We start from the raw sequence: 27,906 nt of genomic DNA on the forward strand, positions 1-27,906 counted from the left end.
CCAACACGGACACAGCGTTCGTAATCGCGAAAAAATTGCGTTCCATGCTGCAGCGATGTACCGCAGACGCTGTAATTTGAAGCGATTTTTTTACATTTCATGAAATTTGTGGTGGGTGCGAGTTAGATATCTCCCGTTCCATAAAAAAAGAAATGAGAAACAAAGAAGAGTTTAGAGAGAGAAGTATAGCATAGTTCTATTAAAAATCTTGCAAATATTGCTGACGTCGCGAGAAACTGCGTTAAATAGACGTAAACCCGTCGTGAAATTTTCAGCGCTATTTTACATATATAATATCTTTCTGCATTCTACGAAAGCTTCTGTTCTGATTCACCATAAACTCTGGCACTTAAAAAAATAACTTACCTGTATAAATGTGGAAAAACTATCGATATGGTATAACAACTAACTAACAAATCAGGCCGATGTATAATTTCTCATAAATCATCTATTCGTAAAAAATAAACAAGTTACGTATTAATATATCACTTAAATTATGTATGTCAGCTCATCGTAATAAAAATGGCTAGAAACCTTATCAGTTTTTGAATTTCATGTTTATAATATTCGTATTTACCCTTTTTGACTTATAACATACAATAGACGTCTAACGAGACCTACATTTTTCTGTCCTCTGGGAGTTCTCATATTTCCCGCCGAAATAAGACCTCTATTTATTAAATTTCCCTAAACGTATCTGTCATTCCTTCATGTACATTTGTAAAACAAATGTTTCTGACGTATGAATATGTTTATATCATGATTTATATGTAACAAGTTTTTTTTTTATCTTGATAAACGCAGACTAGTCACTTTTTTAATCACGTTACGTAATTTCGTTTCTCGGAAAATTTTCCCAAAATATTTATTACGAAATAGGTACACGAATCATTTGTATCGTTGAGTGAGCCCCGGCACGTGTCAAGACTTAACTGAATTATTTCCTTTAGTTCCCTCGATAATAAGGTTCTTAAGGCATTAAATTATATTACGTATCAGACGTGTCTCTCTCGGCCGTCTCAAAAGGTTTTCGAACTGGAAATCTTATACTTATCGAACATTTATCCGCTCTAATATCTATGTGATGTCTAACATGTTTTATTTGAACAACTTTAAATTATTATATATCTGGACGAAATGTATGCATATAGTATAAGACTACGTATAAGTTTTAGTTTCCTTTAACAGTCAATTTGTGATAATAAGTAGTATATAGTAAGTAATATCGTTACACAAAATAACTCTCGTAGCTTTAGTATAATTAGTGTGTATACCGAAGTTTGTTTACAAGAACCCATTTTTCGTTTAATCATTTTTTCCCCCCAAAAGTGGAATCACTAAAGTTGTATTATTATTACAGTAAAACAAAAAAAAAAAAAATGGAGTAAAATTTATGTCTACTTCGAAAGGCTTATCGTCTTATCGCGAAAGAATAATAAATAAATAAAGTTGAATCTTCAAAGTTTTTATTTTTAATACCGATATCGACCGATAGTTTTAAATATATTTATCTGCTAAATGTCTATTGTAGTTGTCGTTTGGAAAAATTTATGATGAACCAGTGAAATTGCTAAACTAAAACTTTCCAACTATAAAATGTTCAAAAACTTCAGCCGTTACTTTATTTGCGAAATTTTATGTAGATAGATAAAAAGTAATCATATACTGGGCATAGGCCTCTTTCCCCATGTAGGAGAAGGATCAGAGCTTAATCCACCATGCTGCTCCAATGCGGGTTGGCGGATATATTCCCTACTATGAGTAACGATCGCTATCAGGTGTACATGAAAACAGCCGGGACCGACGGCTTAACGTGCTCTCCGAGGCACGGTGGGGAGACCCACAAGGACTGCACAAACACCCAGACCACGGCAAACACCTGTATGGCCAATACAAATGTTTGTCATGTGCGGGGATCGAACCCGCAACCGCCAGCGCAACAGGTACAATCCATGGCTGTAACCGTTGCGCCAACGCGGCGTCGAAAGGAACTCTATTGCAAATAGCAAAAAAAAAAATCAATTGGATTGTACAAAAATCATCGAACTAACACGTACTTTCCTACATTTCTCTTTTGAAGTGTTACCTACTTTGGGTAGTTAATGAATTAATGCGTACAGCAATGGGTCATGGTCGAGGTCATTTAAAAACGCACGCTATGGCGCGTAATAACAGCTGCCTGGCTGAATGAAATTATAGGGTATGTTATATTTAATTATTTAAAAAAAAAGAACTATTATTAATATATAATAGAACTTTTACATTTATTTTTAACTGTCAAAGATAGAGTTTGATGCTATTTTTTTAGATAGAAAAGAATTAGGATTCTAATGTGTAATAATTGCTTAATACCACGCTATACCGTTTTACTATGTCTACATTTTATATAGTTTTTTTTTTCAAAGAAACGGCTTATCAAAGAACTATGAACTAAAATATATATTTGGATAATTTAGCTATATGCAGTGAAATTTTTGCCAGTTTATACATATACAATTTATTTTGTAAGCATAACTTTATTTTCAAACAATATTTCAATTAAATTTGACAAAAATACAATACATATATATATATATATTTCTCTATGTTTCTTACTTCCATTTCATTCTAATAATTTGGATTAGATGTCTTAAACTAAGTATTTTAGATAAAAGGCGAATTGTTTAAGGTAAGAGCTACATTTAGGATTGGTATAGTTTTTATATGCTTATCCACTTAAACCATTTACCCTTACGTTTTCAGACGTGATCGTATACCGTAGAGTATAGTAACATATATATAGTTCATACAGTTTTAGTAAAATGGTCTGCGTCGTAAAATGTTACTCATATCTAAGTTAATAAGTGAAAACTGTAAAACTTCATGGTTTTGATATGATTCAATTTACGTTCTATCACGTGCGTAACGGCTGATTTCAAGTAGTCGTAATGTCATTGTGGGTACGTCTAAATAAAACCAGTGTGACGGCCACCTAGCTAGGAATTCAGATGACTTGCCAAAATTTTAATTCTTATATTACCGGTAAAACTTTAGGAGTGTTAAAATCGACCCGAAACCACATCAAAACTGAATCTGACTGGAAAAAAAATTAAGATTGAGTTTTTATTGTTCGGTAAATATTTAATGTGTGATCTGTTTATTTAGGAAAAAGGACTCGACAAAAATTCTGTCAAGAACATGCAGTTCAAATATTTGTTTGCGTTAGTAGTATTTGCTGTCGCCCGAAGCTACTTGGATCAATAATTTTAGGAGGGATTTATAGCGCACTTTTTCCAATATTTTTTAAAATTAAGTTCTAATTTTCTATTGTATACATACTAAAATTCATTTTGGTTATTCACCAGGCGATTTATAAAAAATTAAAAGTATAGTTGACCCTCCGGTAAAACAAATTATGCTTTATTTATTCATGACCTGCCTCGGGCTCTCAACTTGTAACGTATTTAAAAAAAAATATACATTCAAAAGATTGAGGTATTTTTTCCCTATAGGTGGACACCTGGAACTTGAAAGCAAAATAGTCCAATATAAATAGATCAGCATATCTCTGATTCAGTTTACACTCGTATATTTTCTTTCATCGCGAATTTTCCACACTCAGGCTTAAACTATTATGATTATAGTCGGTTTGAGTGTAATTTATTTAACAGATCTTTAATATGCTCGCTGTAAACGATAATTCAATGATGCTATAAATCATGTTGTATTAAATTTTCGATAAACAATAATCTTAATTCCAAACAGCATTATATCATGCGTACTAAGTGCTGCAATTTTCGTCTGGTTTCTTGTGGTTTGAAGTTAGAAATTTTTGTTATATATTATTTTATTAGTTCTTTGGGTGCTTTCTCTTGAAATTTTCTCGAATGATTTTAAATATCTTCTTACTTATGAAATGTATATATGTATTTTTGGACATAGTACCATTCCTAAACTTGGTTGTCATTGCAGCTTATACAGACCACTGCTGGACATAGGCCTCCACAAGTTTACGCCAAAAATAACGTGAACTCATGTGTTTTGCCCATAGTCACCACGCTGGGCAGGCGGGTTGGTGACCGCAGTACTGGCTTTGTCGCACCGAAGACGCTGCTGCCCGTCTTCGGCCTGTGTATTTCAAAGCCAGCAGTTGGATGGTTATCCCGCCATCGGTCGGCTTCTTAAGTTCCACGGTGGTTGTGGAACCTTGTTATCCCTTAGTCGCCTCTTACGACACCCACGGGAAGAGAGGGGGTGGCTAAATTCTTTAGTGCCGTAGCCACACAGCACAAACTTGGTTGAATGTTGTATAATAGATTTTTAACGAGTTATAACAAGCTCAGCTGATTTAGAATATTACCAAATCTAGATACAGAGATGCTAAGCATCTAATGAAACTGTTGTGCGCTTGTACTTGATTCCACAATAATCTATAGGATTGTAGCTTTACTTAGTGAACCATTAATACAGACAAGAAGACAATATTACACGTACCTATCTACTCGTATACTAATATTATAAACCTGAAGAGTTTGTTTGTTTGTTTAAACGCGCTAATCCCAGTAACTAGGTACTGGTTAGAATCGAAGAATTGTTCTTGTGTTAGATAGTCCAATTCAACGACGAAGTCTAAAGGCTTCATAATATTTTTATGTACGTCTTTATCATTAAATTGACGCATTAAACCGCGGGGCACAGCTAGTTATAAATAATATTGTTTTACAACCATGCAATATTACTTAGATAGGTTCGTATAAAATAAAATCATTGACACGTTATCAATATGATTGGTGATAATAATACCAATAAAGATTATAATCTTTTTAACCGACTTCAAAAAAAGGAGGAGATTACTCAATTCGAGCGTGTATATATATATGTGTAAGTTCGGGGATAACTCCGTCGTTTATAAACCAATTTTGATAATTCTTTTTTTGGTGGAAAGGAGATATCCCTAGTTTAATACTATGATAAGGAAACCGGGATCTGATGATGGGATCCCAGAGAAATCGATGGAAACTCTCGAAAATCCGCATAACTTTTTACTGGGTGTACCGATTTTAATGATTTTTAATTTAATCGAAAGCCAATGTTTATCATGTGGTCACATTTAAATTTCATCGAGATCTGATTACAACTTTTGGAGTAATCTTTGATAATGCGTATTTACTTGACTATTTTTTCGTCTACCTACGTTGTATTACTTGTCGATATACCTAATTGAAGTCGGTTTTTCTTCGTTTGCCTGCAAACACAATTACACAATATTAGATATTCATTTTATCGATTAATTTGAAGACAAAGAAGATAAATGAATATAGCTCAAACCTATTTTGACTTTCAGTTTTTACCTTAGTATATAATACCTAAATAATGTTGTTATCTTAAAAAAACATTTTTTTATTTGCCTACAAGTCGATCATGCTATGCGATGGAATTTTCCGTAACTTATATATATTTTAGCGTTTTATATTGATTTAAAATCGTTTTATATGATATAAATTTATTAATGTAAATATCTAGTATACATTGTCTGATGTAAATAGTGGTGGTACTACATTATCTGGAGGAAATGAACGCTTCAGTCTGTCGATAAGATCTCATCGCTGAGAAAGAATTCCATTCAATATTACGTTGGCGTGTTACGTATTATACTCGATGTTACGTTTAAATATAAAAATAACAAAGTGAAAAATATAATTACATAATTTTTTTAGTGCTTATTTTTAATATAAAGTATATAAAAATAATAAACAGGTGCCAAACTTAATAAAATTTACTTTCGATTTTATGAATTCAATTTCAAAATGTACGTCATACCCCTACGTCACTCCTTTGACCTGCACGTCAAAGAAATCACAATACGATACACGGTAGCGAAGCAGTAGTCACAAAATATGTATATGTGTGTCTAAAATATTTTTGAAGTATATTAGTCATTCTATTTAAAACTTTGTGGAATACCTGTTAAAATAATAATGAGCTCCAATAACGGAACTAGAAGATTTTATATGGTTCTTATCGTCTTTAGTAGTAAAATTTTACATTTAATTTTTATATAACATTATAAAATTATATTTGATATAGATACCAATTTTATTAAAAATACCATCGGTGTCCGTGATAACGTACAAATAGTATCTTTCACAAATAGTCATATAACTTTATTATATAAAACGTCATAATTTGGTAAACCAACCTAATAAACAAAATACGTTAAAAATACATTAATGCAAACTGTATTCATTAAAATGTGCTATATCATGTTTAAATACAATTGCCTCGATTATATAAAGATTCAATAGCTATTCGAATTTGTTTATATTGTTTTACCAACATTCTAATAATATGTAATCGGTTTGTTGGTAATGTTATTTTGATTTAAGCATGTAAGGTTAATACAATAAATTATCAAATTATTTGATAGTAAAAAGAAATAGTAGAAAAGTTACATTTTATTAGACATAAAACGTTCTCCTAGTTTCTAGACATAATATTATGTTTAATTTTATTATATTTCGAAAGTCTAAGTAAGTTTTAACTTAGTTTAAACCGTTGATATTACATGAATATACTTCTCCGAAATACGTGTTTTATTTGTCTTGAAATAAAATAATTTATGCTATTCGATATCCGATCGTGAGTCCGAAACATTAAGGACTAATTATTATCACTCATTTTGGATTAGGTAAGGAATTGAATAAGCATAGATATAAAAAGATGATAATATCACAATCGATTAAATCTCTTAACGGTTTTAATAATACGAAACGCATAGTTTAGCTGTATGGAAATATAGATAAGCATATATTTGAATCCTGAAAGCATAAATCTACATTTTTTGTTGTTTGTAAAACGTGTAAATGGAAAAAAGACTAGATTATTCTATATTCTAATTTCTTACGTAATCATACGAATGGAACACTAATAATTACTACACGAGAGAGCGTTGCTATCTTCACTGGATATAAAAATTACATTTGTAACGCGAAAATATTGGCAATATACCGCGGTTTCCGATACACATAAATTTTTTAAGATTAACTATAAATACGTATTATGTGGATATTAAGACGTACATCAAAATTTAATAAAATATTTTAGAAGCTATAAAATGAAAACACCACAGTTAAAGAGGTAAAACCATTCTGTATTTCTATTTTTTATATAAATAAGAATTAATATTAAGGAAGGTTAATAAAGCCTTTAAAATGATTCTCTACACTTGTAATAGTAAATAAAAAGCTTACAACTTAAATCGAAGTTGCTGATTAGTTTCTAAAAATAGACACGTAAAATTATACCCTACATAGAGGATTTTAGTTTCATAATTGTCGAAGAAAAGGTTATATCAAATTTTCACTATAAATAACCTTGACTTGATGTAAAAGATAAAGTAGTATATTTGTAATTAACGACCTTTACCTACTTGTTTCAAACTTAAATTACGAATCCCCAGCGGTTTATATAACAATTTTAAAAATATTGATTTTAATTTGACGTTACTTATAGAATAATATAATTCAAAAATATATTAGAAGATATAAAAGACTTGTACAAATCCGCCGATAAATGTACAAGAATAATATTATTTTAATAGAAATAATAGTATTAAAAGTGAAGTCTTTACCGATAATGGTACATAAAATGACTGAATTAATACAGCACAATGCTCGAGAGGATTTGACACCTAAAAAGTAATATTAATGCAGAGTTTTTTTCCCCTATTGTGTTATTTGAACAAGACCCGAGGGAATATTCGTGCGCGTTCGAACGACCAACGCATTATCCACATTCCGACCTCGATAGGGTTATTCAAATCAACCTAAACCTTTTCTGGGATACCACCTCGTATCAAACACAAAATCGATTACATACATTAATTTAATTTTATACGCCTTCAAAATCTCTATCGCTACACCGAACTGTTTTAAGCAATCGATCTTACAATAAAGCGTTATGTAAGATTACCGCCTACAAAATATTCTAATTCTGTGATAAATCATTTGGTTTATACCCTGAATAAGGCAATATAGAGCGGGATTTAATTTATAGTAATAAAAAACGTATTTCCGTTCCGTACTTAATCAAGAGTACGACTCTTACTAAAATTTGTAAGAAGTGTTTAAATGTTTAAAATTTAAATTTATTTAAATTTACACGGCCGTGACGACGTCTCTCATCTCAGAAAGTCGAAGTTAGATTTTCAATTCGTTAAAATGCTAACTAAATGTTTAGCAATAAACGTTTGCCAGCCTTTGTGTAATCTTGAGCTAAAAATATTTGGAAACCTCTAGTGTACGGAAGAAAACCTTGTTTGTTACATTTTTATATTTAGAACGGATCACTTCACGAAGAATTATCGCACAAAATATAACGTGTTACTATAGTAATACATCAAGTATACAATAGTTTCTTCTAAACTACAAAACAACAACTAACCTCATTTTGCCTATTATTATAATTACATAATTACAATTTATTTCAATATTATTTGAGCTATGTTTAGAAATGACTCGAAATTAATAATACTATGTGTTACCGAGATAAAAATAAAATTATTATCACTCAGTAACATACACATACATATAAACAAGGCTTAAATTTAATGTTTTCATACTTACGTAATAGATGCTACGTCAAAGTTTTACAAATATAACGTAGATGTTTTGTCGTGAGTTGAAATTGATAGTTCTTGTGCTAATGCTGTCATAAATCATAAAGACATTTTCTAACGCAAAAATAATGTTAAAATAGGTCTAGCAGATTCTGAAAATACTAAAAAAGGCAAACAATTGTGTTTTATTATTAATATAATCACGCTATAAATAATTCCTAGTCATCATTATGATATGAGGGAGGGTCTGGGTGTTATGATGTTGACATGTCCTAATGGTAAAGATAACAAGCGGTGAGTTTTACGACCGCTCAATTGTTTGTTCTCACCATCTTTATGCTCCCAGTTCTAACCAGATTTTTCTCTATAATTCAATACCTACTTCAATGTATGGGTCACTGTTTTCTGTTTTTGTAATATTATAGTTTTATATATACGTATAAGCTGAGCCCGCAAACGTTGTTTTGCCATATATGTTATTAACCCCGTTAATCTCCCCTCCCCTTATAACTTAGGGATATGAAAAATATATGTTGGCCGATTCTCAGACCTACCCGATATGCACACAAAATTTCATAAGAATCGGTCCAGCCGTTTTGGAGGAGAATTGTAACTGACATTTGTGACATGATAATTTTATATATAAGAATATCTTATTTTTGTAAATTATTTACCGTTATGTACCACCTACAGACTCTTCACTAAGCAGTAATTATTATGACTTATTTAATTTGTTTACACAACGTTGCCCCAAGATATTTTTGTAATTTATAACACAAAAAATAATTATTTAGAAAATGAAAAAATATGTAAACCTTATAATAATAAATTTAATAAACATACGATCTTACCTGCCCTAGTTTTTTATACATTTAAGGGACAACGCTGGAATAGGTGGCTTAAAATAATTTTTAGTGAAGTTTCTGTGCTAATTTTTGAATCTAAAATATATTTTTTGTTACCTTTTCTATATTTGGTTTGTGTCTTAGTATACCAGATGCCCTAATACATTTGATAATAGCAGAAAACGTATTTCGTTTATAATAAAATAAAATATACATTTAATGAATCTTTTGGATTACATAATTATATAGTAATCTAAAACAATACTACACATGTGTAGGTAGATAATTAGTAAAAATATAATAAAAAAATACGTTAGATGTACCATGCAAATGTTGTCGTGACACATTTCTTAGAATATGTCATAGTAGGTACAGTCAAGGGTGGCATGTCGTCACAAGTGACTGTATAATGGAGAAAAATGGGGTCAACGTTGATTTCCTTTTTTTTTTTTTTTTTTTTTTTTTTATATCTACACAATACACACACGGTCGTCTGTTCCTAAAGTAAGCAACTTAATGCTTGTGTTATAGGTAACAGCCGACTGGTATATAGCTACATATTTTTTTTTCGATAAACATACTTATAAATAATACATATATAAATATATAAATAAATATTTATATTACACCCAGACTCGGGGTGGGAATCGAACCCACAACCCTCGGAGCAGAAAGCAGGGTCACTACAAACTGCGCCAACGGGCTAGTCGACTTTAGCTTACGTTACATGATCACTTTCTGATTTTAGGCTTAATATTCATTTGTTGCTTGCTATAATAAAAAGAAAAACATTTGTTTTTAGTCGACAAGCTGGACTGTGCTAGCGGTCTAGCATGCCGGGTTTTTGTAACTAACAATTAAGCCAATGAAGTCTTACAATATTTCATGTATATTTTTTTTATTTTGAAAAGTAATAAAAGCTATATAATGTATGGGTTTGATGGCGCTGTATTTCATGCAAGACATGTCATTGATTGTTTTCAAAGAGTAACAGCGGAGTTCCTTCGCGATTCTTCTTTGAACAATGTAGATTTGGAATAGCTTCACATTACTATTAGAATTAATCTAATAAAAATAACAAAATTTTAATTTGTAAAATGACAGTCCAAAAGTGCGTTTGTAGCACAATTGTATAAAGAAAGGTTTTGATTGCTTACGTTCCTTGGTGAGTTTATATACGTTTCACTTATATAGTAGCTAAAATTTTCAAATTATCGTAAAATGAACTGGCTAAAATTATTATGATACCGCTATCAACAATTTTACGATTACACTCGAGGCGTTCTGAGTTATTTAAAACAAATAACTTTCGTTGTAGGCGCTTTTAGGATACGTAATGAATCAAGTTGAGACATTACACACACAAATTATGTTACTTTCCTAATTGTTTAGACATTTTATTGCTCCTGTTCACGTCTTTACTCGTGCAGAAGTAGGTCATATAAAATATGAAAATAACGTAAACAAAATAAAATTTCTGTAACTAAAACTATATAGAAGCACAGAACTAGTTTCACTGCTATTTTTCGACGGCTTGAAACGTTACATTCCTAAATATAGGTACGGGTTATCTTATCAACTTTCAATTTCTTAAATTAAGCAACCGAACAACATTTAAATCATTTCCGTGTATTTCGATTTCCCCATAAACAAAGTATATTTGTCACGATGTTTTTAATGTATGTTAATTTATATTACTATTACTTAGATACCTGTAAATACTTGTCTGTCTGGTGATACAGACACCATGTCATACAGTTTCATCGAGTTGACATATAACGGTATTTAACACGGAAAAGCTTCTGGTCTTTTTTTCAACATCATATTTGACTTTATCTGTTAGATATTTTTATTTGCAAGCAAAGAACTTCCAGTTAGTAAAGTTTATAATCCTATCAGTAAACTATAAGCGATATAAAAGTACCGGTAAAATTGGCCCAAATTTGCCATACCTATCACGTGCATCATCAGCATAAAATTTTTGCGCTCAATAATTGTAATTTATTGTTATTTTCTCGATATAAATAAACTGCAAGAAACGATTCGACCTAATTCTGTATTTATGTTGATGACAGGACTTACCGCTGATAAACATTTATAGCAGTTATTTTATATCATAAATTGTCTCATTTGTTAATGCTTACCGTTTTCATAATAAATCGTTCGTATATCGTTTCCTTGTGACTAGTTTTACATAAAAATAGGTAATAATTGCTTTGATTGACTCTCTCTGACGTCTTTATTTATATAACAAATCTTGTACGTATGTGTATATAAATAAAAATGAATCGCTAAATGTGTCGCTAACCGCAAATTTGAGAACGGCTGAATTTGTTCGGTTCATTTTTAATGTCTTCTAACACTTGTTCAAATTGTTATTAATGAATGAAAAATTAAGAGAATAGCTTTGAAAATTGTTAAGTTTCAGAAAACGTAACGATACTTGGCGGTTATTATTCGCAAGTTTGCAAGATATAACAACATCTATGGGCTCAGATTGTAACCAATAATCTATATTCTATACCAATATTATAAAGCTCAAAAAAGCTTTATTTGCTTGTTGAAACGCGTTAATCTGATGAACTGGCTAGTTGGAATTGAAACATTATTTTTGTGTTGGATAGATATAAGTTTATATTTATATTGAATGGAAATATGTGGTTTATTTATAACGCTTTTCTGTCACGGAAATAGTTTTATGTGTTACGCTATTTTTAAAAGATTATATACGTGACATTGTTTACAAGAGCGAGACAAGTTATTTTGATATCATTGAGCATCATACTAAATTTTAATCTCTTCAGGGACGAGAAAACATTTACTAAATGTAATTTTTTAGTGATCTCAAAATAATTTTCTTTAAACATGTATAAAAATGAAACTTGAAATTAATTTTAACTTAATTTTAACAATAACTAATAAAATATTTTTAATCAGACATAGTCTTGACAACTTGAAAAGCTTTTAAAATCTATAGTTAAAATTTCAGTTATTGTGAACCCTTTTTAATTTTATCTAAATATACGAGTTAATCATGTTATCGAGTACACTTTCGTACTTATTCAAGGCGAAAATAATTTCTGTAACTATGTATGAATAAATATTAAAGAGAGATTCAGATTAAGATTACAGTGGCCTATTTCGTATTAGGTAAACAAGTCGCTTCTGTGAGTTGCGTAAAATAAGGCATCAAATATTGTACTAATCTGTATGTACTTAAGTAATAAGGTTATCTACGTATCTATTGCATCAACAACATGCCGCCATTACAATTACAATTTATTTAATTATTGTTATTATACCAGGCGCCACTTACAAGAGCTCGGAACGCCCTAGGGTAAGTAGGTATAACTGAAATAAAGTGGAAACATTTTGTTTCAAATAACTATACTTAGCAGTTTCTAAGAATACTTTTCTATTCACAACAGTAAAATCGCACAGCTTTGAGTGCTCGTCTAAGAATATTAAACATGGCGGATTTTCATTGTTTTGTTTTAAAACTAATCAATGTTGCAAATAGGTTAAAAAGTAATTAGGATTTTATTTTTATTGTGCGGTAGTTGAAAAAAAGTGAATATATTAGATTTCCAAAAATATACATATTTGTTTATACAATATACATATTTGTCAAAGTTAGAACCTTCTTTTTATAAAGTTACTTAATTTAAGAAACATGCAACGCAAAAAATGAAATTATATTATAGATGATGACCTATTCTCATACTTACTACTCTTACTTATATTATATACATGTTAAATGTAACATATTTATAGAACAATTTTTACATTTAGATTTAATTTGTAGATTTAGGTCGTCTATTGACAAAATTCTAAATTATCAAATTCTTTTCGAATGGAATTTTTCAGGAATCCATTCAATTGTTGATGATACATTTACACTTTATAGTGTCAATTTTATCGTCGCGATATAAAATAACAGTACTTAAGTTTTATCTAGGTATCAGGCGCTTAGGAGTAAGTAGATTTTTTTACAATTTGCCGACATTAACGATAAATAAATATTAAACACATTGTCGAGTGGTTGTGTACCTATTATGATCTTGTCGTTAAATTTTTACTACTTCTCGTTTTTTTTTTGTACATTTATTATTTGCAGATTTTATTATTTCCAGAATGTTCTTTGAAATATACCTATTCTTGATACCGTGACAAAAACATTTTATTCAAGGTTATTTCCTTTGTTTTTTTTTTTTTTTTTTTGGTGTAAAACTTCTTTAAGCGCTTGAGGTTAAAATTTTTCCGGATGAAACGCAATAATAATGTTATCGTCACGAAGATGTGCAACGTTTTTGTCGAACAACAGAGCCACCTAGCGTGTACTATAGAAACGAAAAAGGTTGTTTCATTAATATCGATAGTATTACATTTAGAAACTAACTAAATGGAGCTGGAACGGTAATCTAAAGCTTTAGATTTGTATAAAAATATAAACGAGACTTAAAATTAGTTTGTCAAAGAATTTTCACTTTTGACATGTGTACTTTGTACGCACGCACTTTTTTTATAATTTAATCATCAACTAGGTATGTTAATAATTTAGATAAAGAGTTTTTCAAATACATATTTCTTATGGAAATGAGGTAGGTACTTACACATTACTTAAATTGAATGTAATATGAAAACAGTATGCAATATAGTATTCCCGATGCACCATTTGTACTGAAGTTCTAAATTGAATTCTCAAAGGTCGTTGACATTAAGTAAATATAGATTAATGCGTTTTCCTTAATTTATACTTACACTACAAACAGTTGTGCCATATGCATTTGAAAGTGACTAAATTTTAATGATATTATGTTAGGTTAGATTGATTATATTTAAATTAATTTTAATGGGTAACTTTTGCAAAGAGTTCTCATTGTGGAATACAACACTTGTCAACTCATAAAAACAATTGATATAAAGTGTGCATGTTAACCCAAATTATTTGGTGGCTTGCCAGCAAAGCGGTTAGCAACGTTGCACTCAAAACAAACAAATTAATAAATTTGTTTCTTTTTATTGTCTTTTTTGTGTCATCTTGGTGACATTAAAAAAAATTACTGTATGAAAAAGTAACAACTTAATTAAATTGTTTTTTTTTTTCTAACAGATCATTACTTAGTAATCAAAACTTGTACTTACTCCTAAAATAGAAATTTGAATCTAAATTTATATTTATTTAAACGATGAAATCAACAGATTTGAAAGTTATTCTCTATTAACATCGCAATCATTCACAGTTCAAAATTATTTTTAGCTTTTCAAAATCGTAATTTACGCGATAACATTTTTTTCTACTTTATAGCAAATCGTGAAAGCCTTCTATAAAGATGTCATTGCACTTCGGCAAGGAAACTATCGACCACTTAACCTGATTTGACTGTCTTTTATATTGTTGCCCGAACTACTAGCTCTAATCACGTGACTACCTATAATAATACCGAGCTTGTGTTACAGATGAGATTGATAAGTTGATAAAAATTTCGATTTGTTTATAGGTATCTAAGAATATAATATGTCATTGCACAATGTTATTTGTAATTGTGACATCAATTCGTTGTTGAATTGATGATTTGATTTAGATTTAATCTTTTTGCTAATCTACTAATGATATAAACAAAATAAAAGAAATCAATAAGTTTTCTTGCAAACATTTTTACAAACACTACTCACATTCTTTATAGTCTTTATAGGTCTTCGGAGTCCCGAATTATTCTCGATTTAGCTATCAAGTAACTGAATAATTAAAAATTCTTAAGACCGTAAGACAAAACCATTAAACCGTCAAAACCACCCTAGCGGTTTGAAGTTTTGAAACGACTAGACGAGTACACTTAATTAAAACTTGTTAAGAAAATTGTCTGTGGAGAATGCTTTCTTTTGATTAAAACAAGTCTATATTTTTAAAAAGATCATATTATGGTGGTATCTAAATTTCATTAAAAAACCACCAGACTGACGCCTGATTAAAAAATAACTGCCTAAGCCCCGCGGCTTTACGTGCGTTAATTTGAGAAAAATGAGCTATCCAACAAAAAAAGAATTTTTCAATTCAAACTAGGAGGTTTTTGAATTTGAACAATAAAAAAAAACTTCAGCTTTATAACATTCGTATAGATAAATACATATTATCAGAAAACTATTAAAAATGCGTTTCATCCAATCTTTTTGTAAAATAATAAATAATACTGCGACATTATTTAAATTTATCCCCCACTTTTCAAAAGGGGTTTAGGCGTGATATATAAGGTAATTTCATTCTTCCAATACAAGTATTCGCGGGCTCTAATATTCTTTATGTAGACGAAACGATATTGGAACCCGCGCACCAACCTTTTGTTCAAACAAGCTTTAGTCGTAGATGTTTTTTCTCAATAAAGTGACATCCCTTTTTTGGATAAGTCGAGAAAAATTCAGTTTGTTAAATTCCATTTAAAGCATTTTTAATACTAATCTGATTGTTCCGATAATAACTTGTGGAAGATTTAATTCTCTACTTTTGACCTTTCGCCCATTTCATAAGCTTTATCTTATCAGAATTTTTTAATTTCTTTCCAATTTTATGTAGCTACAGTTCCTCTAAATACTTATAGTAGGTAGCTATCCCAAGTAGAATGATAATCTAAAATGAGTTTTATTTAGTTACAGTTGAGGTAAAATATTTTTGTGTTATCTTTGACATAAATATTTATTTGTGGTGTTCTTTTCAGTGTTCTCGAAGGGACAATGCGAGACTAGTCAATACCGTTTCCTTGCTAAGACCGGCGGATACGCCTGGGTCCAGACTCAGGCCACGGTAATCACCGACAAACAACAGAAGCCGATCAGCGTCATATGCGTCAATTACATCATCAGGTAGGTTTAGATATAAGACAAAATTAAAGATAATCTTACTTATATAATTTAACATACGTGAATTTCATATGTTATTTTCAGCATTTAATAAATAATAATGATATTGTTTACAAAAATATGTTCATAAACGGTAAGTCTCATTTTTTTTATTTTTTATTTTGATTAATTAACATGGTCTACATTTGATGGGAATGATTAAATAGCGTTCGCAAATACTTTATCTACTATGTAATACTAAAACGTCTTATCTCGATTAGACACTCCTAATAACTTCGCTTAGAGCTATTTAATCAACTTTACTACATACCTACCAATTAGCACGTTGAATTTTAATTATTACCTGAAAGATGACTGACTTGCTGACTAAATTTTTTCCCTACTTTATTACGTAACAAAATGAAATCCTAACTAAATTAAATACTTTTTTAACCGACTTCCAGAAAAGAGGTTGTTCTCAATTCGATTGTATCTTTTTATATGTTACCTCAGATATTTCGACAGGGTGGACCGATTTCGATTTTTTTTAAAATTAAAAGGTGGTACTGTCAGGTGGTCCACTTTAAATTTAATTGAGATCTGACGAGTAATTTTCGAATTATATCTAATAATGCGTATTTACTCGACTATTTTTTCGTCTACCTACGTTGTATTATACCGCATAATTTTTCACTGGGTGTACCGATTTTGATGATTCTTGTTTTAAACGAAAGCTGATGATTGTCTTGTGGTCCCATTTAAATTTGTACGAGATATGATTACTTCTTTTTGAATAATCTTTGATAACGCCTATTTACTTGACTATTTTTTCGTCGATCTACGTTGTATTACTTTTCGATGTAAGTGAAGTTGGTTTTTTTTCATTTGCGACCAAACACAATTATTCGCACTCGCTAATGACATAATATTATGAACCTTATTTGAGATACGTGTAATATAATTTAACGAATTTCTCTTGACAGTTATACTTGAGTCGTAAAATACGAGATCAAATTTTATGAGGTTTCTCATAAATATACAAAGAAAAATATATAGGTATCCTTGTGACGTTGTTAAGCGAGGCTTGATTTTATTGAAAGAAAAAAAGCGTTTGAGAAAATGCATTTTTGTTTAATTCGATATTCGTATCTGCACAACTGGCGATATCGTAAAGTCGGAGATATCAGTGACAATAAAGAAGGTACAGTGTAATCCTTTTTATCGTTCGCCGCGACTTCTTATGTAACAATTTGCCCTCCGGCTGGTCATTGGAGTTATTCGGGACCGCCGTTAAGCTCTTTTGCCCTTTTTTATTACTTTCATCTCCTACCACAATCTCTAGCTTATTACACTTAGTATTTTTTTAATTAAACACTGTTTATACTTAACATTGTTCATTATATGTGATAATGCGTTAGCCTCGTATCATGAAGATTACATTTATCATTCTTATATCTTTAAAGTATTTTTAGGTTATATATAAATTTTGAAAGCGTTGCAAGTGGTCACTTAGATTGTTTGCTTTGAATCTTGTCTAACATGTCAGGGACAGCGTTTGGCCATCTGGGCGAAGCGCATTGTTGGCACCGTTATCATCTCACGATGTAAGAGATGAATAAATACTAACGTTCAAGATTTGATGTTATCCGCACTAAGAAACTTTCACATTACAAACGTTGACTAATTATTATCAAACATTTCTTACTACCGTATTTCTCAAATGAAATTGTTAAGACTTGATTTGTATTTCGATCTTTTTACGATGGTTTTATTATTAAGATATAAGAAAAAAAAAAATAAAAAAAAAAATATAGTCGTCTAACTGATTTCTAAGCACCATAACTGCCAAAACCATCAAAAGCCGGTCAGAAATCTTAAATATATTTCGTAAAGTCTCGTATTTTTTATTTTATGTTATTTTCGCCACATTTTTCGTGCTTCGTTGTGACGTTGATATTTCATTATATCTTTACGACGTCATTCGTCTGTTATTGCTTTAACTCCGGCTATAGCGACGGGAACGAGAGAGCATTTCGGGAATCACTTTCGTGAATAGAACTTTTAAATTTGAAATGTTTTGTTTCGAAATTCGAAATGAATTACGTAATTGTAAGATTTGTAAGCTTATTTCTTGCACAAATATAATTTTGATTTTAATTGTTGACTGAACTTATGCAATTAAATTCTTTCCAGTACGTTTGTGTATGTATAAACAATAGCTGCAAGTCATACTAACTTTTTCATTCACATAGAGTATTATTTGCCATAATCTCGTTCATGTTGGCTGGTTTTACGAAAAGCTAAAGTCAAAATTATTGAACGTACCTATTAAGAACCTATTAAGTATTGTCGAGTCACGAAAATCTTTTATCGGGTAAGTCAGAAGTGCTACAAAGCATCGGGTTTATAGCCCATACTTACCATATTGCCTGCGGTTTTTGGAGGTCAAGAATAAAATTATATTACATTTTTTGCTCGTATATACTGCAAACCTATGATATTTTGTACCCAATAAAAAAGTTATATATTTTCTAAATCTATATGTCTAATAAATGTGTCTAATACGATAGTCATTTTAATTTATTTCCTCCTCAAAAAAATTACTATCACTTCAGTCTATTGCAGTCCACTACTGGACATAGGGCTTTCCAAGTTCGCGCCAGACATTCCGTTTTTGCGCCATCCTCATCCAGCCTACACCGGTAGATCGTCGATCCAACGGGCCGGAAGAAGTCCGACTGCGTTTGCCGAGACGCGGTCTCCACTCCGGACACGTCTGCTCTAACGGCCATGGGTCCTACGATACAGATGACCAGCCCACTGCCACTACATCTTGCTCATTCTGTGGGCTATGTCGGTTACTTTCGTTCACTCGCGGATAGTTTCATTTCTAATTCTATCTCTGAGAAAAACCCCAAGCATAGCCTGTTCCATTGCACGTTGAGCGACTTTAAACTTGTGGACCAGTCTCTTCGTCAGTGCCCACGTCTCGGTTCCGTATGTTAACACAGGCAGGACGCATTGCTCGAAGAGTTTTGTCTTCAAGCATTACGGAATCTTCGAAGCGAAGACTCGACGAAGCCTGCCAAACGCCGCCCAGCTCAACCGATTCTCCTATCGGCCTCCTTCTCGAAGTCGTTGTGGCCTATTTGGATGGTATGGCCTACATGGTATACATAATCCTGAACGAAGAGGTCGAGTCGAGAAGGGTACCATCGACCAATACCGGTGTTGGTATGATTTGGTTGTTAAACATAACTTTCGTTTTGTCCAAGTTATACCGAGACCGACTCGTCGGGAGGACTCGTTTAGGCCGCCCAACACTTGGCCAAGCAAACATGATGATATCGTCGGCAAAACGAAAGTGCGAGATGTACGAGGGCGGGGTGAAAAGTTTCCGGCCTGATAAAGAAAAACACATTTTTTCATTTTTTTTTTTTTTCGGTTTATATTTCAACTTAATCTCCATCAAGATTAATAAATTTTTCATAACAGTGCTCTAATGTAGTGATACCATTTTTATACTCTGATTCAGAAAGTCCCTCAAAATACTCATTTCCTCGTTGCTCTCAAATTTTTTACCTCCAAGCCATTTTATAAGATTAGGAAACAGATACTAGTCGCTGGGCGTTAAATCTGGCGAATGTGGTGGTTGGGGGAACAATACGAACCTCAATTCGTTGATTTTAGTCATCGCAACGACCGAAGAATGGGCAGGTGCGATGGTGAAACAAGATTTTTTTTTTTCGCCACGTTTATTTTCACTGCGTCCTTTAATTAAAATTGTATCTCAAAAAACAGTTGCCATAACCTTATTCGCCGATAAAATTGTCTTTGCCTTCTTTGTGGTTGGTTCACCTGGTCCATTGTTTTGATTGTTGTTTATTTTCAGGAGTGTAGTGGTGAATCCAAGTTATAAATTGACGCAAAAATTTGCTCGAATTGCGCTTGTACAGCGCCAAGTTTTCGATTGAAACAGTTCTTCGGGTCAACTTTTGATCGACCGTTAGCAAACGCGGTATCCACGTAGCGCAGAGCTTCCCCATGTTCAAATGTTCATGTAAAATATTGCGTACACGTTCAATTGATATCTTAGTTGCATCAGCTATCTCACTTACTTTTAATCTGCTGCCTTCCATCACCATTTTATGAATTTTTTCAATCATTTCGAGAGTCGTGACCTCAAACGGGCGTCTTGAACGTGGTTCGTCAGAAGTACGCGTTTGATCTTTCTTAACTTCAGAAACCCACTGTTTCACCGTTGAATATGACGGCGAAAAGTCTTTCAGTGTGGAATTCAGCTCTTCTTTAATTTGGTATGGTGTTAGGCCTTTTAAATAAAAGTATTTGATGACTGCACGCTTCTCTGATTTTTACATTTTCACTTAAGCAATCGAGGCGTCTTGTTCAATCGCCTCTCAAATATATACTAACAGAGCCATCGACCCGAAAATTTATATACACATTAGTGAGGATATAGTACTATAGAATACAAATCAAAAATTAGACCTAGCGCGATCTCTAGGTCAGGCCGAAAACTTTTACCCCGCCCTCGTACTCGCCGTTTACGTTGATGTCAAAAACAATCATTAAAGGTTTATGTAAGGAAACCGTCGTAAAACAATGTTTAAAATCTCTGTTATTAAAAACAAAATGTAACCCAGATTTTGTGAAAATTTATTGTTCAAAATAAAGGACACATTTTATGATATAATAACGCGTATATAGAATTTTGTCGTAATAACAAAATGAGATAAAAAAATAAAACGATGAGTGGTCGTCACTTTACAGTTTCCAGCGTTAGAATGACGCTCGTAATAAATTAAAAAAAGTATGTTACCTGTCTGCAATTATTCGTTTTAACGAATGAGGTTTATTAATAGTGTTTACTATACGACACGCGATTATATTCGACCGGAATTATGAATCGTAGAGGTGAATTAAATAAGTACGTAGTAATTGTGATTTTTAATAATTATCGTCGTTGCTGCTATTGAAATACCCAGGCCGAAAACGGACAGCGGCATCTTTGGTGCGACATAGCCAGCCCTGCGGTCGCCAACCCGCCTGCCCAGCGTGGTGACTATGGGCAACACAACATGAGTTCACGCCACTTTTGGTGCGACTGCGATAGGCTTGAGTCATAATAATTATCGTAATTACGAAACCTAGAATATTTATTTCGTAAGTATTATCTGCAAATTAAGTATTAGCTGCATTAAGTATTAGCTACAAAACATTGTAATTGTCCGTAAAATAAGATAAAACTTTTGTTATTAGATAATACTGACTGTCGACGATTGTCATCAGTCGTTAGGTATACATATAAAATTAGCTGTTGCACCAGTCTTGTCGGTAGGGTTTTCATCCATAGCTCCTGTTTTTATGAGTCGTAGTACGATTATTTATAGCCTCTAACGCGTCCCGATAAACGAACTTTTTGACAAGAAAAAATAAGGGCGATTCATCTCGATATTTAAATCGTTTAAATAAATAATAGACAATCTCTTTGTTTTTATCATTTTTGCATAGTTGTTTATGCGTACTGATCAAAATAATCTACCTAAGAGCTAATAACTTTCATTTCAGTTCATAAATCTTTTTTACTGCTCCTTTTCCCTCGTAATTTGGCGTCGCGTTGTAAAGTTCAAGGCTACCTTTATCACGCTGTCGTGTTACGTCTATTCGGATGTTTTTTCGAGTTATGTATATGTTGCTCTGAAATCCTTGTTGCTTCGTGTTTTGTTTACTTATATTAAACTTAGGTTTTGAATGTCATTATAACAAGTATGTGCTAATTTTTTTTCAAACCTTTTAAAAATATCATTGTTTGCAATCGTATAAGAAAACCTTTTATATCTTTAGGTGTGATATTTAGTTGTAGTTTTAAATTAAATATTACTTTAAATAATATAATTATGTAATGATTTGGAAATTTGAAATAAATCTGACGTTTAGTATAATGTTATTGAGTAACATGACTTTAAATTATTATTTTTTAATAAATTTTAAATGTCATAAATTATTGTCCTTATTAGCGATCATAAAAAATAAGTAGTTAAATTTAAGTGAATAATGTTATTCGCTAAATTCAACAAAAGCTCATTTTCCTATTATTGTTTAGTTTCTTTTAATTTTAAGTCGTTCGTATAAATGAAAGAGAGTTTTAAAAACGATGTATTTTTTTACTTGCTCCATGTTTTATCATATAATAACCTCGTCTTAAAGTATACGGTTAGTTGTAACATTGATATCGTCATCAGTCCACTGCTGGACATAGGCCTCCACAAGTTTACGCCAAAAATAACGTGAACTCATATGTTTTGCCCATAGTCACCACGCTGGGCAGGCGGGTTGGTGACTGATATCGTCGGTTTGGCATTATTTTCCTGTTATTAATTTTGGCCTTAAATAATGAAACGTATAATGTTACGTTTAATTGGGTTTCTGCTATTTCAAATTCTATAGGAAATAACAAGGAATGTTATATATTATACTCGTATAGTTATTTTACTCGTAAATATGGATTATAAAGAAACTCAAGTGTTAAGTTCATTTAAATTAGTTTTGTAGCTTTTAATGGTCATCTGTTCTCTCGTTTTCGCTTCCCAAAATAACGAAAATGCTATCGAAATAGAACAGTACATCATGGAATCTGCGCAAGCTGTTACATATTTTAAAGATGAGAACATTCATATGAAAATGTGATTTCATATGCGCCGATAATAGTTAAAATGGGGCTTTTAGTGCTCACCGGACGTTATGTAGAATTTTTCGTTGTGACAGTTCTGTAGGAAAAATTTATGACTGCTTGTGATATCTGTCTCGATAATGTTGTTTATTATATTAAATTGATTAGTTGAAAATATTTACATCGAATGTATTTGAGTACGCATGAGAAATGAAAAAAAAATACCCGATAGCTACAATATTATTCCATAGAAAAAATCACCAATATGCACATCGTATTAAATTGAAGCTATCTATTACGATAGGTCGACGGAAAATTTATCTTATCATAGTTGACTCTCGATAAAAATAAATGCATAATGCCACCAGATGCGTCTAAAGCCATGGGTTATCTCGAGTGGTTGCTACGCTTATAAAATAATCAATTATCGTCATGTCGATTAATATTGTAAACAGGTCTGTGATCTGAGTCGTCAGTACATAATGTTTTAATGAACGATATCTTTCAATAAGTAAAAATATATTTTCGTATATATATACCAACGGATGGTTGTTAGTAACTTAATAAATTATTATAATAACACAAACGTGTTTTTTTTTAAACAAAAAAAAACGATTTACAGCGACAAGTATATATATACACATTATCAAGGATAACTAACTAAAAAACTACTCGTCACTCATCTCGATTAATTAATTCTCGCTTTCGAATAAAACAAGGCATCAAAATAAGTGTACCCAGTAATAATTGATGAGGTAAATACACGTAAATAATTGTGTTTGCTCGCAAACGAAAAAAAAACCGACTTCAATTACATCGACGAGTAATACAACGTAGATCGACGCAAAAATAGTCAAGTAACTACGCGTTATCAAAGATTACTCAAAAGTAGTTATCAGATCTCAATAAAATTTATATGTGACCACATGACAAACATCAGCTATCGATTAAATTAAAAATTATTAAAATCGGTACACCCAATAAAAAGTTATTGCGAATTTTCAAGAAGTTCCTTCGATTTCTCTAGGATCCCATCATCAGATCCTGGTTTTCTTATCATGGTACTTAATTTGGGATATCTCCTTTCCAACAAAAAAATAATTATCAAAATCGGTACATCCAGTAGAAAGTTATGCGGTATAATACAACGTAGGTCGACGAAAAAAGCGTCAAGTAAAAACGCATTATTAGATATAACTCGAAAAGTAGTTAAAAGGGTCAAAAGTTCTGATGTAACATACATAATAAAAAAAAAAAAAAAATACAGTCGAATTGAGAACCTCCTCCTTTTTTGGAAGTCGGTTAAAAATACAATCAAAGTTAGAACCTCTTTCTGTTTTGAAATCGGTTAAAATATTAAAATGAAACAACTATTTCGGCTTGTCAACCATGGTCATGGGAGGATATCCCGTCGGCCGTCGGGCATCTAAAAAAACTTAATAAACCGCGATAAAATTCTAAAAAGTTGTTTCATTATAATCGGTTAAAATATAATATTATACCAACAAAATGTATATAAGTTAAATATATAAGAAAAATAAACATGTCATATACCTTAATTATGATTTTTGTACCTAATTCTGTTTACATGCTACTTTAGTAAAATATCTTTAAATCCTTGTATTAAATTTCGTTTATAAACCCCACTAATTTAATCTTTATAAAACATTTACCTTTCGTGTAAAATTTAATTCGTTTTAACCATTAATATTTAATATGAATTAATAATTCAAAACGTAGCATCGAAAATGCCATAATTAAAATGTAAAATATGTACATATTTATGAAGTCTGCTACAGAGGGTTCAATGGGAAATGTTATTAATGACTCAAGCATTTTCGATACCAATGATTAATAGTAGACGCATCGTACCCAAGTGACCTATTGTATGATTCGATTCTTACTGATAATTTCGTCCCTCCCTATTCATCAATGCTAGTCCCCCATCTCGATGTCTTTTTATATTAAATGGACACTCGCATACATTAAAATAAATCTTACAAAGCAATAACTCTGATGTTATTTTGAAAACAATTTTTTAACATTAGTAACCTATGTTATTTAATTATAATGATTTTCTGATCTTGTTGTGACGTAAAGTCTCATTAACGCCGACATTCGCAGATTTTCCTTTGTAGCAGATATATTTATTTACATTAGTAAAATATTTATGCCTGGTATAGATGTCCTTAGTAAAACATCATAAAGATTTCCCCAGCACTCGCAGTGGAGAAGCAAAGCGGATTCAGTTCCAACTTTTCTCCTTTGTCGCACTTTTACAGATTGCTCTAATTGACTTCTGGTAAATATTTATATATTCTATTTTAAATATTGATGTCACTGATATTAATATGTTTTTAACTGTTAACATCGAAAATGAATCGTCAACAAAAAATTTAACAAGAATTACTTTCAAGCAGAGCCAAATCTCAAAAAGCAGTTAATAAACTGCCTATCCGGAGGCTGAAAGCGAATTGCCATGCTTAGTTTAAATCCATTTATAATGGAATTAGGAACTCGTCCGACCGAGTTTATTTAGGTCGAAGCTTATTCGAACATTTTCAAATTATCCCACTCTAAGTCATCTTTAACCCTTGAAAGATAACCATCTTTAAAATTGACACACGAGTTTTGAACAGTTGAAACTTTTATTTATTTATTCGGCCAATAAAAATAACACTGCTGCTTAATGCTTAATGTTTTTAATTTTTTCTTTTTTACGTACTGTCATTACTTGAGTTCTTGCTTAGGCTGCACAAATAATTCCTTAAGTTTGTTCCAAAATTAAAAAAGCTACACGCCAGCTACTTTGGAAACTACTACTGTTTGGAAATCTACTATAAATTAACACAAAAAAAAACAAAAGAAAAACACGCTTTTATAAATAAACCAACTACTGTATGATTAGTCTTTAGTCTTGTTTATAACGTTTGCTCTTCGGAAATACACGTATAATAAAAGAGAAGAGTTCATTTGTAAATGGTCTTTAGGCAGATATTTCTCGAGATTTCTTCACCTGTATTGAACTATGTCTACTGTTCTATTGGATTGAGTCATAGCGTAATGTTTTGTAGCCTATGACACCTTACAAAATCGTCCTAATAGTCTACTTGGCCTATTAAAGACAAGTATTATAATATCAACTTTCAAAAGTAATTAGGTTTTAATTTAAATTAAATTTCGTCTTTAATAATTTGAAATGCAAATATATTTTTTATTTTAATACGGGCGCTAAATGTTTTATACTTAGTGCTTTAATTTTTTTCTTATCTATACTGTGTAACTGGTTTGTAGTTTTTACGTTAATTATTTATTATGTATGCTGAAACTTGCACGACATCGTTTTTAAAAAAAAAGTCATACTAAACAATGTATTACTTTAAAACATAATTGTTTGTTTTAATACAAAATATCTTTATTTTTTAATAAACTCAAGCTAAACGTAAGTTATGGCAATGCTAGTAATAATCTTACTACAATCTTACAAAGGATTTTAGTAGGTACATCATTGATATATAAAAAACCCTCAATGAGGTACATTGCAAAAGTATATCCAGCAGATAGAGAAATAATATTAGTTAGGAACTCTTAATAGCTTGATAATCCACATAAGATGAACGATCTGATGTCTAGTATTAATAGACAGTAATTTACTTAAATTGTTGTAAATAAATAAAACAAAAACTTGTTTTTATTTTAACGAAATACCTAAGCCTAACGATTTTTTAAGTTCGGACATGGTCATGAGATTTAAAAAATCCTGGTATCAATGTCGCTTAGTCTTGAAATCCCGTGATTGAAATAATGACCCGGGATTATTTACCCTATCTCACAACCAGACCTGCGTTGCAGTATATAGGAACTTTTAAAAAATGTTGTCATTATGACAATATATTTTTGATATATTAATAAGTATAAGTATAGAAAAGTGAAAACAAATGTAAGTAAGACTCTGTGTTATACTCTATAAAATTAATCATCTAGACTAAAAAAAAAAAAAAAACGAATAAAAACCCCCCATAGCACCGACACGGTCAGTCAGAGATGCAGGATCGATCGCCGCTGGAACGGTCGATTTTTGATGTGATATAAAAAAAAAGGTTTACGAATAAAACCACTACTAACTCACATAAACATAAACATACACTATTCTAAACTAATTTTAATTGTTATTATTACACCCTTGCAAGAAATTTTGCGCTAGGCAATATCCTCGTCTTTTATGAGTTACTACTCAATAATTTATATTGTGGTTTTGTGGTAAGGTATCTGGTGAACGTGCACTACACGTATAGTCTGACATAGGTCTATTATATGCCCTACTTGGAAACCTGAACTTAATACATTAAAAACATAAAACTAAAGATGAGTCTAATTAATTGATTTTTTATTTTAACAAGGCTACGAGTCGATGTGTCAAAAAGTATTTATTTTATTATCTTGTGGAAGTACAAACTGTAACACAAACCCGTAGACGAATTCATCGTTAAAACTGTGTTCATTTGATAATTACTTTAACTAAAGTAAGTTTATTTTGTTTCGTTTAAAAGACAAATTATGTATGTATGAAACTAGTTGACAATGAATATATTGAAAACCATGAACTAATAATGTCAACGGTAACGAATACATATGTAACACCTGCAAATAACTTATTGTGTATACTTAACACGTCAATTTAAAATAACAATTAGGTGTTTTTGTTTTTTGATTGATTGATTTATTTATTTGTTTATAATATTATTAGGGATATTATTTATTAATTATAGATCTAACTACGATCTAATAATTATAACACGTTATTCCGTTAATATACGGTGGGGTTAGACTCCTTTTTTTTCTAGTTCAAACGGAATTTAATAAAGGCCAACCTTTTCGTTATTGACAAGAAAATATATTGTGTATAAAATAAAGTATCGAAGCTTGCTTGTATTGATTTC

At 31.1% G+C, this 27,906-nt stretch overlaps 1 protein-coding gene across 2 annotated transcripts in view; it reads left to right on the top strand.

Annotated features, from left to right (window-relative positions):
* Nucleotides 1-27,906, top strand: part of LOC123662047 (hypoxia-inducible factor 1-alpha) — a 127,258-nt gene that overhangs the window by 80,201 nt on the left and 19,151 nt on the right. For both annotated transcript variants that reach the window (XM_045596937.1, XM_045596936.1), the window contains exon 7: nucleotides 16,155-16,299. In XM_045596937.1, coding sequence (XP_045452893.1) covers nucleotides 16,155-16,299 — 145 coding nt within the window. The remainder of the gene's footprint in view (nucleotides 1-16,154; nucleotides 16,300-27,906) is intronic.

Source organism: Melitaea cinxia, chromosome 18, assembly GCF_905220565.1.
Source record: "Melitaea cinxia chromosome 18, ilMelCinx1.1, whole genome shotgun sequence".
NCBI classification, from domain to species: Eukaryota; Metazoa; Arthropoda; class Insecta; order Lepidoptera; family Nymphalidae; genus Melitaea; species Melitaea cinxia.